The sequence below is a fragment of the Callorhinus ursinus genome, unplaced genomic scaffold (genome assembly GCF_003265705.2).
Source record: "Callorhinus ursinus isolate GAN/ISIS: 27379988/994484 unplaced genomic scaffold, GSC_fseal_2.0 scaffold83, whole genome shotgun sequence".
In the NCBI taxonomy this organism is placed as follows: Eukaryota; Metazoa; Chordata; class Mammalia; order Carnivora; family Otariidae; genus Callorhinus; species Callorhinus ursinus.
This window is the reverse complement of record NW_027397145.1, coordinates 2,772,805-2,793,469: the sequence shown is the minus strand read 5'-3', so window position 1 is coordinate 2,793,469 and position 20,665 is coordinate 2,772,805. Positions and strand designations below refer to the sequence as shown.

Below are 20,665 nucleotides of genomic sequence, written 5' to 3'. Positions count from 1 at the left end.
TCTCTCTCTGTCTGTCTTTCATGAATAAATAAATAAAATTTTTAAAAAAAAAAAAACTTGGTTCCTTTAGGGGCGCCTTCGTGGCTCAGTCGTTAAGCATCTGCCTTCGGCTCAGGTCATGATCCCGGGGTCCTGGGATCAAGCCCCACATCAGGCTCCCTGCTCCACAGGAAGCCTGCTTCTCCCTCTCCCACTCCCCCTGCTTGTGTTCCCTCTCTCGCTGTGTCTCTCTCTGTCAAATAAATAAAATCTTAAAAAAAAAAAGACTTTTAAATTAAAATAAATAAATAAATAAATAAAATAAAACTTGGTTCCTTTAACACCGTAAGAGGGGACTGTTTTTAATGTACTTGGACGACATGTAGGGACCCACATGGAGTACAAATACTCTAGTAAATAAAACCCATAGTTAAGGGCATGATAATAAAGAAGACAAAAACTGACTCAGCTGTTTGGGTAAAATTAGCTTCCCTGGGAATGGAGTTGCTACATAGGGAGGAAGCAGGGGAATCTAAAGTATTCCATATTCACAGGACAAAGATGGGCAAAATGCAGCATCTCTGGCCTCTCCAATGTCTATGCTAAAGGAGTGCTGGACCGTTTGAGTGACGGCCCATCCCAGATCTTCCCACAAGCTGATTGCCTCTCCACACTCTCCTGTGTGCACTCAGACCCGTTTCACATTTATTCCATGTTATTCTAGGCAGGACATGGTCAAGGAACAGAGCTGATATCTGGGACACTTGGGTGATATGAACTCAGAGGACAAAAAAATAAAAACACGTTAAGCCCGAGTAAAAAGATCGTAATCACACTACTCCAGTCAGAAGAATGTCACGAGTATTTCCTTTTCATTTTGGCCTTAAACATGCTGATAGAAATGGACTTAATGAGAGTCAGCTGGGCCTTTTCATGACTAAATTTATGGATTTTGAAGCTGAACCTGATCATCAGAACAAAATTTTACCATGTTACTTTTTGTCTGTACCTGTTTATCAAGGTTTAAGCAAAATCAAGTGGCCTTGAAAAATACACAAATCTCATATATTGCTGATGGAAGTATAAGCTGGTACAACTGTTCCAAGAACTGTGGATTTCTGGCATGTGTCTCACAAGTCTTCAAAATGTGCACACCCTTATTCTAGGGATCTATGCTAAGGAAATATTCAGAAGGTAAATAAGATTAAGAGGCAAAGATACCCATTACAGTATCATTTATAATAGCAAAATATTAGAAAGAATTATATTTTCTAACCAAACAGGAAATGGATTTTCAATTAGGATATATATAATGGAATCTTATGAAGCCATTAAAATGATGATGTAGATGTGATTTCACTGACGTGAAAATATATTGACCATATACTGCTGGTTCAATTAAGCAAATTTTCATTGAGCATCTACTACATGGAAGATCATGTCAGGCAGTAGGGACACAGCAGTGAATTCAGGTACAGTTCTTAACTGACTGACCAGGGCAATCAAATATTGAGGAAATAATGAGATAAGCACTAATACTAAAGACAAGCACAAAGTATCATAAGAATAAATAGCAAAAGAATTTAACCTAATCCAAGGGGATCATAGGAAAGCCGACCTGAGGAAGTGCTGCTTCAAGAGTAATGAAAGATGAAAAGGAGTTAGACAGGCAAAGAGGCAGTGGGGAGAACATTGCAGGGTGATGAACAGCAATTTTTTTTTAAGTATACACATTACGTCAACTGTGTATATACAAAAGGAATTTATATTAAAAATTTATTTTGGGGGCACCTGGGTGGCTCAGCTGGTTAGGCATCTGCCTTCAGCTCAGGTCATGATCTCAGGGTCCTGGGATCGAGCCCCACATCGGGCTCCCTGTTCACCAGGGGGCCTGCTTCTCCACGCCCCCACCCCCCCACTCGTGCTCTCTCAATAAATATTTTAAAAATGATTTTGTATCTGTATATATTTACAAATATAAAGTCTGAAAGGATATAAACTATAATCTTATCTATATGTTGTATTACATGTAATTTTTTATTTTTGTTTTTTGGCTTGTCTACATTTTTCCTGTTTTTTTTTTCCTGCAATGAACATATGTGAGTAGTATTTAGATGGGTAGATGGATGGGTGGGTGGAGAGACGGGCAGATGGCTGGCTGGCTGGCTGGCTAGATATAGGGAAGGATACAAGGATGGACAGTAACCAGACTCAACAGAAGATTTGAGCTGGGCATCACATTAGACTGTTTTCTTCTTGATTTTTTCCCTCCCTTCAATGACTAAACTCCAAGATCTGCTCCAGAAGTATCTTTTCTATCTGTTAACAGAATCACCTTGTTTTGGTTAGGCACTTCCACTACACCAGAGGCAAGCTCATTAGCCACAAGTGGAGCCAAAACTACAATTCCAAACAGATTTCCTCTCTCAACACTGGACCTTCCAAGCCACATAGGCAAGAGAAGAAGGACTGGCAGAGCTACTTAGTGAAGGGGCAGCTAAGTAACTATTACAAACAAAATGAATTATTTTAAAGACAGAGAGATGGAGAAAGGAGAGAGGGGAACAAAGAAATAAAAACCTTACTACTAGAGTATGAAACTATGCCAAAGAGAATGCAGCTCAAACCTTCCAGGTAGTAAAATTAGCTGGTTTTCTAAGCCACATTTTCCAGGCTACTAATTCCCAGCCCAAGGCTCACAGTGAGGTAAGAGTGTCTTGGTCTGCTTAGTAGAGGCTTAGCTCCAAGTTGAGACCAGCTCCTTCACACGATAAGCCAACAGTGAGCCCCAGGCGAGGAACTCTCAAAACACAAGTGCTAAGTCACCCCCAACTAGAACCACTTTCACCCAGGATTCAGCAAAAATTGGGTGCTTGCACTCACCCATTCTTAGCAAGCCCACATTCATTCTTTCAAACTTTATTTATTTACTTCTCCTAAACACCATGCCCTGTGGTTGGCTCTGAGGATTCAACTGTGATAAGACATGGTGCTCAAATGCTCAAAGCTCACCCAACAACTGTGGAGACATTTCATTCATTCATTTAAAAAACATCTGACTCCTACGGTGTACCAGATGCTTAGGATGTGATAGTAAACAACACCTCTGTCTTCATGGAGCTTACAGTCTAGTGAGGAGAGAAAGATAAAAAAACACATCAACAACCAACAACAAGATTTTCAGACCGGGATAAATGTTATGAAAAAATATATAGTGGGGAACTATGGCAAGGGTCGTCGGAGGAGGCCTCTCAGAGGAGACACCTGAGCAGTAAACTGCAGGATGAGGGATGCCTGGGTGGTTTAGTCTGTTAAGCATCTATCTGCCTTCGGTTCAGGTCATGCTCCCAGGGTCCTGGGTTCGAGTCCCACACTGGGCTCCTTGCTCAGAGGGGAGCCGGCTTCTCCCTCTGCCTGCCGCCCCCCCCCCCGCTTGTGCATGCCCTCTCTCTCCCTCTCTCTCTCTGACAAATAAAATCTTTTAAAAAAATTAAAAACTAAAAAAACTGCAGGATGAGAAGCAGCCAATACACCAAACGCCCGAGCACGGGCACAGCAGACCCCAGGAAACAAACAAGAACACAGAGGGATGGTGACCATGCTCAAAAGCAGCACTGGGTACTTGGCGATCGTGGGAAGGGACACCTGACCCAGTCCGAGGGTCTCACCCAGCCCAGCTGGCCCTCGGTCAGCAGTGATTTATGGCGCAGGGGAGGTACTGTGAGGTACTACAGACAGGAAGTTCCACCCACGGGTTTCAAGGAATTCAGTCTCACATGTGAACTAGTTGGACAGGGCTATTTGGCATGTACAGGAAGCAGGGACTCTCTAGAAAGTTGGCAAAGGTGCTGAAACTGAATGCCAGATGATGAAAATTCCTGTCTTACTCTCCCCTCCAAGCCCCACCATCACTTCTCCCAAATCTCTTCCATACTCCTGTAAAGGCCCAAGGAGGTTCGAAGACCTTGTCTGGTAGGAATGGCTAGGGAAGGACAAGCTAGTCCAGCATAGGGCCAGGCATCAAGAAACCAAGTTCCACTCATTTACTGTGTGACCTGGGGCAAGTCCCTTCCCTTTTCTCGGCCTTAGTGTTTCCCATCTGCAAAATGGAAGATCAGAGGCATGGGGATGAGCCCAAGAGCCTACACGTCGAAAAGCTCCCCTACACAATTATGATGTGCATGCCAAAGTCTGAGAACTAATAACCTCTGATTCTACCTCTTCTTTCCTCAGAGTGGGCAAGGGGCTGCATGCCAGGCTGGTTGCATCAAGTCCTCCATGGTGCAAAACATAGTCTCTGGCACACAGAAGCTCCTCATAGTGTCACAGCATTCTCTTTCCGCCCTCCCCTCATGCCACCACCCGAAATATCCCTCAGCGGGGCTGAGGGCCCGAAACTGTGGGTTATTGTTTGCCCCTCACCGTACCTGTGAACATTGCACAGAAGTAAGGGCTGCAGGCTGCCAGGACCACACGGTGGGCTTCTATCTCGACATCTTCCGCCACAATCATCACGTCACACAACAGCTGTTTACTGTAAAACACCAGTGAGGGGAAAGCATGGGTCACAGCACCAATGCCCACCCCCAGCCACACAAGGGTATGTTTTTCTTCCACCCAGATTCCACGCTGCCACCATACAAGGCTGTCACAGACATTTGCCATGCCGAGTTAAGGCAAGGGGGATGAACTCATCGACTTTTCCAAGTCCCTGATAAGTCGGGTATTCATGCTTTCCTAAGGCACACACAGAGATCCAACTACCCTGTAGCTGCCAATTCAGGTCTCCTTCATTTGTCTTCACATCTCTGCTCCTCAACTCCAGCAACTCTGACTGAGATGGTGAGGGGGGGAGGACAGCAGCTCAGAGAGCAAGGGGGAAAGCCTGGGGCTATGCATTGGGTGACTGGCTGAATGCCAAGGAGCATGCCACCGAGCTGTGCCACCAGTGAGAACAAGTATTAACAATCCCCCAGGGGATCCAATATCTATGAAATACTGGTAAGAGGCGAGCCAGGTCTGGAGGCCTCAAGTATTCAGCTTCCCACCCAGATTTAACATTATCACCAAGAAGGTTACTCCTGAAGACCCTGTGCAAACTCCAATCCTTGCAATTATTAAGGATCCTGTAAGTGCCTTTTTACTTGTCATCCCCACTACACTGTGCCCTCTGAAAAGGACTTGTTTACTGTTATATCCTAAACACCTGGCTGCAAGCCTAGCATATAGAAAGCCCTAAGTTTTTACTAAATAAATGAGTAAATGAATAAACTCTGAAAAGGGATCAATCCACACTCGTAGACAGAATGAATATTAGACTACTTTGAAGGATTGAAAGGGTTCCCCAAGACCATTTCAACCCAAGAATTTTTCTTCCACCAGCCTTCCAATAGTTAACATTTATTAAGTTATTTGTGCTAGGCACTGTTCTAAGCACTTTTTTATACCTAATATTTCATTTATTCCTCTCTAAAACCCCAAAAGATAGGGTTATATTATGTTCCATATTACAAAAAAGGAAACTGTGGCCCAGAGAAGTTAAGTAATTTTCTCAAGTTCATACAAAACGGGAGCAGTGGAAACAAGATTTGAATGGAGGTAGCTAAATCCCAGAACCCATGTTCCTAACATCCAAGGTAACCCGGTCACCACTAATCCCTCCTTCAGAGTGAAGCACTGGAGGTGGGAGGGAAGACAGGACAAACACACGTCAACTGCAATCCAGTGGCAGTGGTTACTTACTGCACTACACTAGGCTGAGAGGTCTGAGTCATGACTAGGTTCCATGTGAGACCAATAAGATGAATATAATGTCTGCCAGGATCAACTGATGGAATAGAAGCTACCTATTTGTCAGCCCTGGTGTCGCATATTAAACCTTTGCCAACTATTCAGACATTAGTCCAAGACTGCTTATCAGAGAAACAGAATCACAAGGCCTGAAAAGGCTGGAGCTATAAATGCCAGATGATCTATGATGTTCAGAGAGGTGGCCCAAAACCACAGAAGGCTGAGTCTTGAATCTAGTGCTGACTCTGGATATACTACCATAATGACTCATGATTGGCTGATACTCTGAAAGGGAAAACAACAGAAGATAAGTTAGCCCCAAGAGGGAAAGGTAAAAAGAATAAAGTCCCCATGAGGGGGCTTCTGGGAAGGGGGAGACCTCTGAGTGGCAAGAGGCAAAACCTGGGGATGAGACCTCACCCTACAGTGGACAGCAGGCTCTAAATATAAATTTTATCAGAATAAACCAGCTCAGCTGGGAAGAGAACTGGCTCTGCCCCTAACTGGCTATGAGAACATGGACAAACAATCTCACCACAGCATTCTCATCTTTCTTAGCGGATGTCCATTGGCCATGGGGACCAAATAAGATTGCAAATGCCATCTGAGAACAGGCTAGTTTTTTTTTATTATGTTATGTCAATCACCATACATTACATCATTAGTTTTTGATGTAGTGTTCCATGATTCATTGTTTGCGTATAACACTGGGTGTTCTGCTCCACGCAGAACGTGCCCTCTTTAATACCCATCCCCAGGCTAACCCATCCCCCCACCCCCCTCCCCTCTAGAACCCTCAGTTTGTTTCTAAGAATCCATAGTCTCTCATGGTTCGTCTTCCCCTCCAATTCCCCCCCTTCATTTTTCCCTTCCTACTATGTTCTTTTTTTAACATATAACGTATTATTTGTTTCAGAGGTACAGGTCTGTGATTCAACAGTCCTACACAATTCACAGCGCTCACCACAGCACATATTCTCCCCAGTGTCCATCACCCAGCCACCCCATCCCTCCCACCCCCCCCACCACTCCAGCAACCCTCAGTTTGTTTCCTGAGATTAAGAATTCCTCGGGGCGCCTGGGTGGCTCAGTTGGTTAAGCGACTGCCTTCGGCTCAGGTCATGATGCTGGAGTCCCGAGATCAAGTCCCACATCGGGCTCCCTGCTCGGTGGGGAGTCTGCTTCTCCCTCTGACCCTCCTCCCTCTCGTGCTCACTATCTCTCATTCTCTCTCTCTCAAATAAATAAAATCTTTAAAAAAAAAAAAAGAATTCCTCATATTAGTGAGATCATATGATACATGTCTTTCTCTGATTGACTTATTTCGCTCAGCATAATACCCTCCAGTTCCATCCACGTCGTTGCAAATGGCAAGACCTCATTCCTTTTGATGATCATAATATTCCATTGTATATATAAGTGTATATATATCCATTCATCTGTTGATGGACATCTTGGCTCTGTCCATAGTTTGGCTATGTGGACATTGCTGCTATAAACATCGGGCTGCATGTACCCCTTCAGATCACTACATTTGTATCTTTGGGGTATATACCCAGTAGTGCAATTGCTGGGTCATATGGTAGCTCTATTTTCAACTTTTTGAGGAACCTCCATACTGTTTTTCAGAGTGGCTGCACCAGCTTGCCTTCCCATCAACAGTGTAGGAGGGTTCCCCTTTCTCTGCATCCTCGCCAACATCTGTCGTTTCCTGACTTGTTAATTTCAGCCATTCTGACTGGTGTGAGGTGGTATCTCATTGAGGTTTTGATTTGGATTTCCCTGATGCCAAGCGATGTTGAATACTTTTTCATGTGTCTGTTGGCCATGTGGATTCTTCTTTGGAAAAATGTCTGCTCATGTCTTCTGCCCATTTCTTGATTGGATTATTTGTTCTTTGAGTGTTGAGTTTGATAAGTTCTTTACAGATCTGGCCAAAATTTATTATAAAAATGTATTCCCAACATTTTCACTTCACTTTCATTAAAAATTTTAAGGAAACAATGGAGTTCTCTTATCACTACTATTTAAAAGTACTAGTAACTTGTCAACTATACTTCAATTTAAAAAAAAGAACTGACCAAAATAGTACAACTTTGTTGTTGTTCTCATAATCAGTATTTTAATAAGGAAAAGTAAAACAGATGAGTCAGAAATGGTGAGCAAAAGCTGAGCCAGGTGCTAAAAAGGGAAATGTCAGAGTGGGATGTCTTGCACAAACCCAGAGGAGCTGATTGTTCATGAACAAATGGGAAAGAGACAAGAAGGAATGAGGAATAATGGTGGAGAATCCAGTTAAGCAAATGAATGAGAATGGTTCTGATGGACTGGAAGTGTATCTCAAGGCTAGAAAAACTGCAACCTAGGAAAGTGACCAAGACAAACTCGCCAGAAACTCAATGTCGGCTTTCCCTGGGAATAGTAAAGCCTGTCTGCACAAGTGAAGAGAGGACTACAAAAAAGCAAGGAATACCAACTATACCAAATACTACTGATAAGTAAGAGAAGATTAGGATGGCTAGCCAGGACAATTAAGCAAGAAAATGAAATAGAACATGAAAATGAAAAACATGCAAATTGAAAAGGAAGAAATAAAACTATCTCTACTCATAGATGACATGATCTCATATATAGAAAATCCTATAAGAAATACACCAAAAAAATTAAAACAAATGAGTTTAAGAAGGTTGCAGAATATAATATCAGTAAACAAAATCAACTGTATTTCTATAAGATGCAATGAAGAAAAAATGATATTAAGAAAAATTCCATTTACAATAGCATAAAAAGAATAAATACTTAAGAATAAACTTAACAAAATAAGTACAAAACCTATTCTCTAAAATTATTAAACACAGCTGAAAGAAATTAAAGAAGAGGGCAACCCTTTCAGGTCCCCTCCCTCTTTGGGAGCTTTGTACTATCGCTCAATAAACTTTCCTTTGCTGCCCACCACAAAAAAAGAAAGAAAGAAAGATATTAAAGAAGACCTAGATCTCCAATGCTCATGAATTGAAAGACTTAACATTGTTAAATGGCAAAACTCCCCCAAATTGTTCTACAGATTCAACACAATTTCTATCAAACTCCCAGCTGGTTCTTTGCAAAAACTGACAAGCTGAACCTAAAATGTATGTGGAAACGCAAGGGACCTGGAATGGCCAAAACAATCTTGAAAAAGAACAGAGGTGAAGGACTCATGCTTCCCAATTTTAAAACTTACCACAAAGCTAAAGACAGCGTAGTAATAATATAAGGCCAGATATATAGATAAATAGAATAGAATAGAGAATCCAGAAACAAACCCTCATATTTACAGTCAATTCATTTTTTAAAAAATTTTATCATTTATTTTTTAAATGCTTATTATTGACATAATTGACACACAATGTTGTATTAGTTTCAGGAATACAATATAGTGATTCAACAATTCTACACATTACACAATGCTCACCATGATAACTGTAGCTACCATCTATCACCATACACCTTATTATAATATTACTGACTTTATTCCCTATGCTGTACCTTCCATCTCAATGACTAATTTACTTTAGAAATGGAAGTCTGTACCTCTTAATTCCCTTTACCTATTTCGTCCATTCCCCCACTCCCCTCTCCTCTGGCAACCATCAATTTGTTCCCTGTATTTACAAGCCTGTGTCTGTTTTGAGGGGTTTTTCAATTCATGTTTTTTTTAGATTTCACATATAAGTGAAATTATATGGTATTTGGCTTTCTCTGTTCGACTTATTTCACTCAGCATAATACCTTCTAGTTTTATCCATGTTGTCACAAATGACATCTCTCTTTTATGGCTGAGTAATATTCCAGTCTATATACATATGCATAATGGAATGCACACACACACACTTCTTCATCCATTCATCTATCAACGGACACTTAGGTTGTCTCCATATCTTGGCTATTGTAAATAATGTTGGAATAAACACAGGGGTGCACATATCTTTTCAAGTTAGTGTATTCATTTTCTATAGGTAAATAGCCAGTAGTGGAACTACTGGATTATATGGTATTTCTTTTTTTTTTTTTAAGATTTTATTTATTAATTTGACAGAGAGAGAGAGAGAGTGAGAGCAGGAACACAAGCAGGGGGAGTGGGAGAGGGAGAAGCAGGCTTCCCGCCGAGCGGGGAGCCCGATGTGGGACTCAATCCCAGGACCCTGGGATCATGACCTGAGCCGAAGGCAGACGCTTAACGACTGAGCCACCCAGGCGCCCGGATTATATGGTATTTCTATTTTTAATGTTTTGAGGAACTTCCACACTGCTTTCCACAGTGGCTGCAACAATTTCTATTCCCACCATCAGTGCATGAGGGTTCCTTTTCTCCACAGCCTCACCAACATTCTTGTCTTTTTTGGTACTAGCCATTCTGACTGGTATAAGGTGATATCTCATTGCGGTTTTGATTTGTGCTTTCTGAAGATTAATGATGTTGAGCATCTTTTCATGCGTCTGTTGGCCATGTGTATATCTTCCTTAGAAAAATATATATTCAGATCATCTGCCCATTTTTAATCAGATCATTTGTTCTTCTGGTGTTGGTTTCTTTTTTTTTATTTTAAGATTTTATTTATTTATTTGTCAGAGAGAGACAGCACAGGCAGGGGGCGCGGCAGGCAGAGCATATAGAGGGAGAAGCAGGCTCCCCGCTGAGCAAGGAGCCCAGTGCGTGACTTGATCCCAGGACCCTGGGATCATGACCTGAGCTGAAGGCAGACACTTAACCGACTGAGCCACTCAGGCATCCTGTTCTTCTAGTGTTGAGCTGTAGAAGTTCTTTATCTTTTGGATATAAACCTCTTAACAGATATATCATTTGAAAGTATCTTCTCCCACTCATTAGGGTGGCTTTTCATTTTGTTGATGATACCCTTTGCTGCACAAAACAGTCAATGGATTTTTTTTTAAGATTTTTTTATTTATTTTTGAGAGAGAGAGCATGAGCAGGGGGAGGGGCAGAGGGAGAGGGAGAAGAAGACTCCCCACTGAGAGGGAGCCCAATGCGGGACTGGATCCCATGACCCTGAGATCAGGACCTGAGCCAAAGGCATACACTTAACCAACTGAGCCACCCAGGCGCCCCCAGTCAATGGATTTTTGACAAGGGTGCCAAAACTATTCAATTCAGGAGGAAAAAACAGTCTTTTCAACAAATGGTGCTGGGACAACTGGATATCATATACAAAAAATAAGGGACCCCTACTTCACATGATATAAAAATATTAACTCAGAATAGATCAAAGACCTAAATATAAGAGCTAAAACTATAAAACTCTTAGAAAAAAACAGAGGGGTAGAGTTTCATGACTTCTGATTAGGCAATGGTTCTCTACACAGGACACCAAAACCACAAACAACAAAAGAAAAAAACAGACAAATTAGACACCAAAATTTACAACTTTTGTCCTTCCAAACACACCATGAGGATATCAAAAAAGTGAAAAGAGAACCCAAACAACGAAAGAAAAGCTTTTCATATCATATATCTGATAAGAGGCTTGTATCTGGAATGTCTAAAGAACTTGAACACTTTTAACTCAAAAATGGACATATAACCCAACTTAAAAATGGGCAAAGGATCTAAGTAGGCATTCCTCCAAATAAGATATAGAAATGGCCAATAAGCATATAAAAAGATGCTCAGCATCATTAATGACAAGAGAAAAATACAAATCAAAACCGCAATGAGATATTACCTCAGACACTAGGATGGCTACAATCAATAACACAAAAAAATGACAAGTGTTGGCAAGGATATAAAGAAATTGAAACCTTTATACACTGCTCGTAGAAACGTAAAGTGGTGCAGTGCTTTGGAAAACAGTCTGGCAGTTCCTCCAAAAGTTAAACATGTAATTATCGTATGACCCAGCCACCAAAAGGTATACAACCAAAAGAAATGAAAACATGCATCCACACAAAAATGTGTATGTGAATGTTCATAGCAGCATTATTCATAACAACAAGATGGCTGGCCTCAAATGTGGTATACCCATGCAATGCAATATTATGCAGCAATAAAAAGAAATGAAATACTGAGACATGCTACAACATGAATGAGCCTTGAAAACATTATCCTGAGAAAGAAGTCACAAAGCTTTTTCACAATGGGTTTGCCGCCAGAACACAGGTGGCATGAAAAACCACCACTAAACCTAAATCAAAATGGAAAAGGAAAAGACTCCTATCAACATCATCGTCACTGGACATACAGTCGGGCAAATCTACCACTACTGGTTATCTGATGTACAAATGTGGTGGGATTGACAAACAACTATCAAAAATTTTGAGGAAGTCGCTGAGATAGGAAAGGGCTCCTTCAAGTATGCCTGGGTCTTGGATAAACTGAAAGCTGAACATGAACGTGGTATCACCACTGGTATCTCCCTGTGGAAATACAAGACCAGCCAGTATTATGTGACCATCACTGATGCCCCAGGTCACAGAGACTTTATGAAAAACATGATTAGAGGTATATTTCAGGCTGACTGCCGTCCTGATCGTTGCTGCTGGTGGTTGTGAATTTGAAGCAGGTTTCTCCAAGAATGGGCAGACCCATGAGCATGCCCCTCTTCAGGCTTACATACTAGGTGTAGAACTAATTGTTGGTGTTAACAAATGGATTCCATTGAGCCACCTTACAGTCAGAAGAGATACAAGGAAATTGTTAATGAAGCCAGCACCTACATTAAGAAAACTGGCTACAACCCCAACACAATAGTAACATTTGTGCCAATTTCTGGTTGGAATGGTGACAACATGCTGGAGCCAAGTGCTAACATGCCTTGGTTCAAGGGATGGAAAGTCACCCGTAAAGATGGGAATGCCAGTGGAACCACACTGCTTGAAGCTCTGGATTGCATTCTGCCACCAACTCATCCAACTGACAAGCCCTTGTGTTTGCCCCTCCAGGACATCTACAAAATTGGTGGTATTGGTACTGTCCCTGTGGGCTGAGTGGAGACTGGTGCTTTTAAACCTGGCATGGTGGTCATCTTTGCTCCAGTCAATGTTACAAATGAAGGAAAGTCTGTTGAAAAGCACCATAAAGCTTTGAGTGAGGCTCTTCCTGGGGACAATGTGGGCTTCAACGTCAAGAACATATCTGTCAAAGATGTTCGTCGTGGCAATGTGGCTGGTGACAGCAAAAATGACCCACCCATGGAAGCAGCTGGTTTCACAGCTCAGGGGATTATCCTGAACCATCCAGGCCAAATCAGTGCTGGATATGTATCTTTGCGGGATTGTCACAAAGCTCACACTGCCTCCAAGTTTCCTGAGCTGAAGGAATAGGTGGTCATTGTGGAAAAAACCTGGAAGACGGTCCCAAGTACTTGAAATCTGGTGATGCTGCCATCATTGATACGGTTGCTGGCAAGTCTATGTGTTGAGAGCTTCTCTGACTGCCCTCCTCTGGACCATCCTCCTGTTCGTGACATGAGACAAACAGTTGCTATGGGTGTCATCAAAGCAGTGGACAAGAAGGCAGTTGGAGCTGGCAAGGTCACCAAGTCTGCCCAGAAAGCTCAGAAGGCTAAATGAATATTATCCCCAATACCTGCCACCCCAGTCTTAATGGTGGAAGAATGGTCTCAGAACTGTTTGTGTCACCTGGCCTTTTAAGTTTAATAGTAAAAGACTGGTTAATGATATGCATCATAAAACCTTCAGAAGGAAAGGAGAATATTTTGTGGACCATCTATTGTGTGTGTGTGTGTGTGTGTGTGTGTGTGTGTGTGTGTGTGTGGCAGTTTTATACACAACTAATGAATCGTTGAACACTACAACAAAAACTTATGGTGTACTATATGCTGGCTAACTGAACATAATAAGAAAATTAGTTATTAGTTTTTAAAATCAGTACTTTTTAATGGAAATAACCTGACCAAGAATCTGTCACAGAATTTTGAGAACCATCAAAACAAAAGTTGAACGAGAAAAAAAAAAGAAGTCACAAAAGACATGTATTACATAATTGCAAAATAAGCAAATCCATAGAGACAAAATAGATTAATGGAGGGGGGATGGGGGAATAGTGCAATTACTGCTAAAATATACAGGATTTTTTTTGGAGGGGATGATGAAAATGTTCTAAAATCAACTGTGAGTTGCACAACTCTGTGAATATACTAAAAGCCATTAAATTGACACTTTAAATGGGTCATATTGTATGGCATATGAATTACATCTTAATAAAGCCATTACCAAATAAAAGAGAAACAGAAAGCAATGTGCTAAGATGGTTCATTACTAATAATACAGGTATAGTGGCAGATCATCTTCAAAAAAAAAAAAAAGGATGAGGGCAGAGAACTGTTTGTGATGGTCAAAACTGTCAGAATGGGCTAGAAGAGACTGTCTCTCCTTTTCAGGAATGAACCAGGGTGCTATTCCAAAAAGAACCATATCCCCACTCTTGCTGGCTGGCTGGTAAATCAGGAACCAAAGAGCCATTAGGACTCTGCTGCCCAGAAGCTGCTATTGGTCTGACGAGAGCAGAGTGATAAAATGCAAAAGGAAGAGGAAGACGAGGTGGTTACCATGCCAACAGCCCATTCTCATCCATGGAAGTAAAAAGAATAGGAAACTCATGAATTGTGTGATTCATAAATTGCATAGAACATGTGTACATGAACTAAAATAGCTTAAAACTGAGGGAGGAAGATGTGAAAACAGTGCAAGAAATAACCCCAGGTCCCTGGAATATCATGTAACATTTCATTAGCTTAGTCCCTGGGTGGTAAGATGCTTTACCAGGCCTTTATCCAATTCACATTAAACTCCCTCCAGTTCACATTAAACTCACTCCCTCCAGTTCACATTAAACTCACCCAGATCAATAAAGTGTCTTCTCAGGCTCCCTTTCTCTCCCTCACCCACCCATTCCACTCTAGTTTTAAAAATTAGCCATACCTTTAATACCTTAGAAATTAAAAGAATTTAAAAGCCATGATATATAGAATTTGATAAAATCTTTAAACACCACTAGAATGCAAGCGTCATTGAGAACAAAACTTTCACTCTCTAATCTACTGCCATATTCCTGCAACTGAGCACAGCGCTTAGCACATCATCATAATTATAGCTAACAGATACAGAACGTTCCCTACGTGCCAGGGCTTCATGACAATATCTAAGGAACAGGTATTATAATTACTAGGCTACATGCTGTTGAAATCAGCAATTCTACTTGTAAGGACTTAATTCTATAGAAATAACTGTGAACATGCACCAGTATTTAACAACAGTAATATATGTGCTATCACAGTTCTAAGCACTTGACTTACTAATCCTCTTAACAAGCCAGCAACCCTGGAACTATTATTAGCTTCATTTTATGGTTGACAAAAGTGAGGTCAGGGACATTAATTAACTTGTACAGGGTCACAGAACTGGACTCCTGGAGCCAAAATTTGAAACCAGGCTGCCTGCCTTCAGGGTCTATGCTTGTGACCACTATGCTGTATTGCTCCCAACATAATTACTGCAGGTGCTATTTACATGAGGGATTGGAATACCTAGACATCTAACAACAAGGAACTGTTTTTCAAAAATTAACCAAAAATATATAAAATCATTCATCCACTTAAAATAACATTGTAGAACAGTGAGTAACATAGAAAAACTTGTTCAATATAGGGGTGCCTTGCTGGCTCAGTTGGTAGCACATGCGACTCTTGATCACAGGGTTTTGAGTTGGAGCCCCAGGTAAGGCACAGAATTTACTTAAAATAAAAAAAGAAATTTAAGGGGAAAAAACTTGTTCAATACAGTGTTAAGAGAAAAAATCTGGTTGAGACATGTTTTAAAGAAAAATATTCTCCCAAGTGTTAACAATGGTAACCACTGGATATTAAAATTATAGATGACTTTTTGCTCATCCGTACTTTCTAAGTGTTCTATAATATATTCCTTTTCCAAAAAAAAAAGAAAAAGAAAAAGAAAAGGGAAATCTGTCTAAACCCGTACTAGAGATTTCCTGGCAAAACAAATACAGATTGTGCTCCATTTGAAAAAAAAAAAAAATGAAAAAAGGAAGAACAAGATGGCAATGGTTAATTTTATGTGAAAATTAACTGGGCTAAGGAATGACCAAATCACTGGGAAAACACTACTTCTGTGGATTTTGTGATTTTTAAAAATGGTATCTAATGCTTTCATGTATAAATTGGGATTTTCCTGTTTTCTTCTAGGAGAGGTAGGATTTTAGGTCTTACATTTAAGTCTTTAATCCACTTCAAGTTAACTTCTGTGAGTGGGGTAAGAAAGAAGTCCAATTATATTATTTTTCATGTGTCTGTCCAGTTTTCCTAATAGCAGCGATTGAAGAGACTACCTTTCTCCATTAAGTATTTTAGCTTCTTTGTCAAATATTAGTTGACATATATGTGTTGGTTAATTTCTGGGCTCTCAATTCTGTTCCTCATCAGTGTTTGTACCATACTGTTTTGATTGCTACACTTTGTGATATAGTTTGAAATCAGAAAATGTGGTATCTCCAACTTTGCTCTGCCTTTACCATACCGCTTTGGCTATTCAGGGTCCTTTCTGGTTCCATACAATTTTAGAACTTTTTTCTATTTCTGCAAAAAAAATGGCATTCAAATTTTGATAGAGGTTGCACTGAATCTATACATGACTTTGGGTATTATGGACATTTTAACAATATTAATTCTTCTAATCCATAAAACTGGGATATTGTCCATTTATTTTTGTCTTCTTCAATCTCTTTCAACAATGTATAATAGTGGGCGCCTGGGTGGCTCAGTCGTTAAGCGTCTGCCGTCAGCTCAGGTCATGATCCCAGAGTCCTGGGATCGAGTCCCACATTGGGCTCCCCGCTCAGTGGGAAGCCTGCTTCTCCCTCTCCCACTCCCCCTGCTTGTGTTCCCTCTCTCACTGTGTCTCTATCTGTCAAACAAACAAATAAATTATTTAAAAAAAAAAAAAACAATGTATAATAGTTTTCAGTGTACACATCACTCACCTCCTCGGTTAAATTCCTAAATATGTTGTTTTTGATGCTACTGTCAATGGAATTGTTTTCTTTCTTTTCAGATAGCTCATTGTTCGTGTATAGAAATGCAAGTGATTTTTATATGTTGATTTTGTATCCTGCAACTTTACCAAATTTGTTTCTCAGTTCTAAGAGTTTTTTGGTGGCATCTTTAGGGTTTTTTATAAATAGGATCATGTTATCTGCAAACAGAGACAATCTGACTTCTTCCTCTCTGATATGAATGCCTTTTATTTCTTTTTCTTGACTAACTGCTCTGTGTAGGGCTTCCAGTCCTTTGTTCAATAGGAATGGTGAGAGTAAGCACTCTTGTCTTGTTCCTGACCTCAGAAGAAAAGTTTTCAACCTTTTACCATCGAGTATGAAGGCAGCTGTAGCTTTGTCATATATGGCCTTTATTATGGTAAGGTATGTTCCTTCTATATCCAATTTTTTGGGAGTTTTCATCATAAAAGGATACTGAATTTTGTCCAACACTTTCTGCATCTACTGAGAGGATCATATGATTTTTTATCCTTCACTCTATTAATGTGATGTATCACATTTATTGATTTGCATATGTTGAACGAACCATCCTTATACCACAGAGATATATCCTACTTGACCATGGTAGATGATCCTTTTAACGTACTGTTGAATTCAGTTTCCTAGTATTTTGTTGAGAATTTTTACATGAATATCCATCAGGAATACTGGCTTGTAATTTCCTGATCTGGTAGTGTCCTTATCTGGCTTTGGTATCAGGGTAATGCTGGCCTTGTTAAAATGAGTTTGAGAGTGTTCCCTCCTCTTCAGTTTTTTGGAAGAATTGAGAAGGACTGGCATTAATTCTTCTTTAAATATTTGGTAGAATTCACCAGTGAAACCACCTGGTCATGGGCTTTTTTTTACTGGGAGATTTTTGATTACTGATTTAATCTCCTTAATCATTATTGGTCTGTTCAGATTTTCTATTTCTTAACGATTCAGTCTTGGTAGGCTGTACATTCCAAGGATATTATCCATTTCCTCTAGATTATCCAATTTGTTGGCATACAATTGTTCATAGAGGCCTCTTATGATCACTTGTATTTCCATGGTAACAGCTGTAATATCCTCCTTCATTCTAATTTTGAGTCTTTGCTCTGTTTTCCTTGGTTAGTCCAGCTAAAGTTATATTTATCTTTTCAAAAAACCAATTATTACTTTCATTGATTTTTTTTCTATTGTCTCTCCAGTCTCATTTCATTCATCTCTGCTCTAATCTTCAATATTTCCTTCCTTCTGATAACTTTGGGCTCAGTTTGTTCTTCTTTTTCTAGTTCCTTGAAATGTAAATTTAGATTGTTTGTATGGAGACCTGGAATCTTACATCAGACAAACGACACAAACCATACCGAAGGGAACTAAATGAGGAAGGTCACTGGTCTCCATGGAACAAAACACAAAGTCTTCAGTGACCAGAGAATTGTGCCCATAAGCATGAACATCAGCACTGCCCACTGCCTCAGACAACTGCAGGTAGAGCTTCCAGGAAATCTGGCAGGAGGCCTAATAAAAACCAAGCAGTAGTGCATCAGACAAATTTAATTTAACTTGTTTTTAATGCCAAAGACTGGGTCCTGCAGAAAGGGGAAATGAGTAAACAAATACAGAACCAAATAGAATTTTTGTTAAAAAGTAGTTCAACCCCCTACTCAACAAACACATCTTTAGCTATATGACCTTTTACTTATGCCATTTTCTCTGCCTAGAAGACTTCCCTCTAATCCCACCACTTGTCATTTAACTCTCATTTATCTTTCAAGATTTAGCTCAAACATCATCCCCTTTAGAGAATGTTCTCCAAAGCTGCAGTATGACATACTTGCTTTCATAGCAGCCTTTCAGGAACAAATAATTATTGCACATCTGTCACCTGACAAGCACCTGATGCATTTCTCATTCATAACAACTATTCCGTACTACAAGAAAATTATTTTCATTGAACTATTTACATTTGTCACTCATATCCATCCCAGAGCCTCATCAGTGCCTCTAGGCATCCTTAGTTAATGCCTTGAGGCTCCCATGAAGTACCAGGTGCTAGATATCAGAATGATTCAGAAGTTGCCCCTGCCCTCAGGGAGCTCATAAATAACAGAGAAAAGAGGGAGATTAACAATTATAGCTCACAATAGGGTGAAGTATGCGGTAAATAATGCCGTGGGCAAAGGAGGCTTCTGGGTTCTCCGGTAAGGAGGAGATTGGGTGTACAGCCTTTGTACAGAAAAACATGTTCAGTGTCCTGAACCTGCCTTGCCACAAGCTCACCGAATGTACTTATCGGCCTTATAAATAGCCTGCACATCCCTCAACATTAGCTCACAGAGGATGAGCCCATTTGCATTTCATTTCTTTCTTTGGAGAGTTAAATCGCATTGAAGAAGCTAGGTATTCTTCCACTTACGCAGCTGTCGTAATAAGCTAAGTTCAGGCAAAGGAATGAGAAGAAGCCAAAAAAAAATGTGTAGCATCCACAGTCTTTAATCTGCAACCATATAACGGTGTTGCAATCATCCTATTATTGGTTTGGTTGGAAACCAAGTGTATGAGCAGAGCTGCTACAACCATAAAAAAAAATTATTCCCCTGTGATTGAGGAGTAAAATGAAAGGTGTTAAATAAATACAAAGAAAAGGGAGCACTTTCTGAAAGCCATTTCTCTCTAGCCTGGAGGGGAAGCCAAGTGACTGAGAGCAGGTGGGGAAGAGTGAGAATTCACAAGGTGGTGGTGTTCGGACTTCGGCTCTCAGTCCCTGATGACGCTCACCCAACAAGTTCTTCCCAGAAGGGCACAGGCAAAAGAGGAAAAGTACCTCCGCAGTTCATTCATAACCTTGAATGCCTTCCCCATATGGGCAGAGTTGACAGTGGTCGTCCTCTGGTTCTTCTCATCATCTCCGGCCTGAACTGGGGGCTGGGAGCTCGTCTTGACGCTGTGAACAGGAAGGGAGTAGGAGGGTGAAAAGAGGATCACATGTTGACAAACCCATTCACCCCGCTGCCACAATGCAGCGTATATAACTGCCCATCCACCAGAAGCATCTTTGTCAGCTTGTTTTCTTCATCACAGACCCGGCAGGGAAAGAAATGCGCTGGGTCAGCCATTTCTGCAGGATCTTCCAATGCAACGTACATTCCTCTGGTGGAAGCCAGGTCCTCAGTCAGCTTCTACCAGCATTTGTGTGACTTTGTGGGAAGTCCTTATCCTCCACCCACCATGCCCTCAAGGGGTGAGGATGTGGGAGGAGATTAAGTGCTATTCCACTCACTTCACAGGGAAATTTGTTCATCCAACAAACATTTAATGGAGCCTACCCTGTGCCAGGCACTGTATTTAAAGTTAAGGGAAACACAACAACAAACAAGGTCTAGACAGCTGCTTTCACAAAGCTTAGAGCTCCGCATAGGAGGAAGCCAAGTAAACACCGAAACACCCTATCATTTTTATGTTCATTTTTTTATTTAAATTCAGTTAATTAACATATCATGTATTATTTGTTTCAGCGGTACAGGTCTGTGATTCATCCATCTTATACAACCTAAACATCCTATCTTACGTATGATGATTGGGCAGGAGGTAGAGAAGCACAGAGGATGGGCAACGACTGCAGTGCTAGCAGGATGAGGGGAAACTTCCCAGAAGCTGAGGGACAGCAGAAATCTCAAGGAAGAGCAAAAAAGGGCAGATAAAAGGAAGATGGAGAGCATCTTGGCAGAGGAAAGAGGAGATACAGAGACCTAAAGGAAAAGAGTCAAGGGAGTTCAGTAGAACCAGGAGTCTCAAAAGCAAAGGCTAGATTTGCAACGACATGGATGAACTAAGTGAAAT

General features: G+C 40.8%; 1 protein-coding gene and 1 pseudogene across 6 annotated transcripts in view; one reads left to right on the top strand and one right to left on the bottom strand.

The window, feature by feature from the left end:
* Nucleotides 1-13,367, top strand: part of LOC112808955 (elongation factor 1-alpha 1-like) — a 107,343-nt pseudogene extending 93,976 nt beyond the window's left edge.
* The window catches only part of KLHL3 (kelch like family member 3), a 119,945-nt gene that overhangs the window by 83,020 nt on the left and 16,260 nt on the right, over nt 1-20,665 (bottom strand). For 5 of the 6 annotated variants that reach the window (XM_073887812.1, XM_073887814.1, XM_073887815.1 and 2 more), the window contains 2 exons: nt 19,650-19,769; nt 4,407-4,513 (listed from right to left, as the gene is read on the bottom strand). In XM_073887812.1, the coding sequence (XP_073743913.1) occupies nt 4,407-4,513; nt 19,650-19,769 (227 nt within the window). Of the gene's footprint in view, nt 1-4,406; nt 4,514-19,649; nt 19,770-20,665 lie in introns of those variants that run through there. The other variant, XM_073887816.1, reaches the window with a different exon arrangement.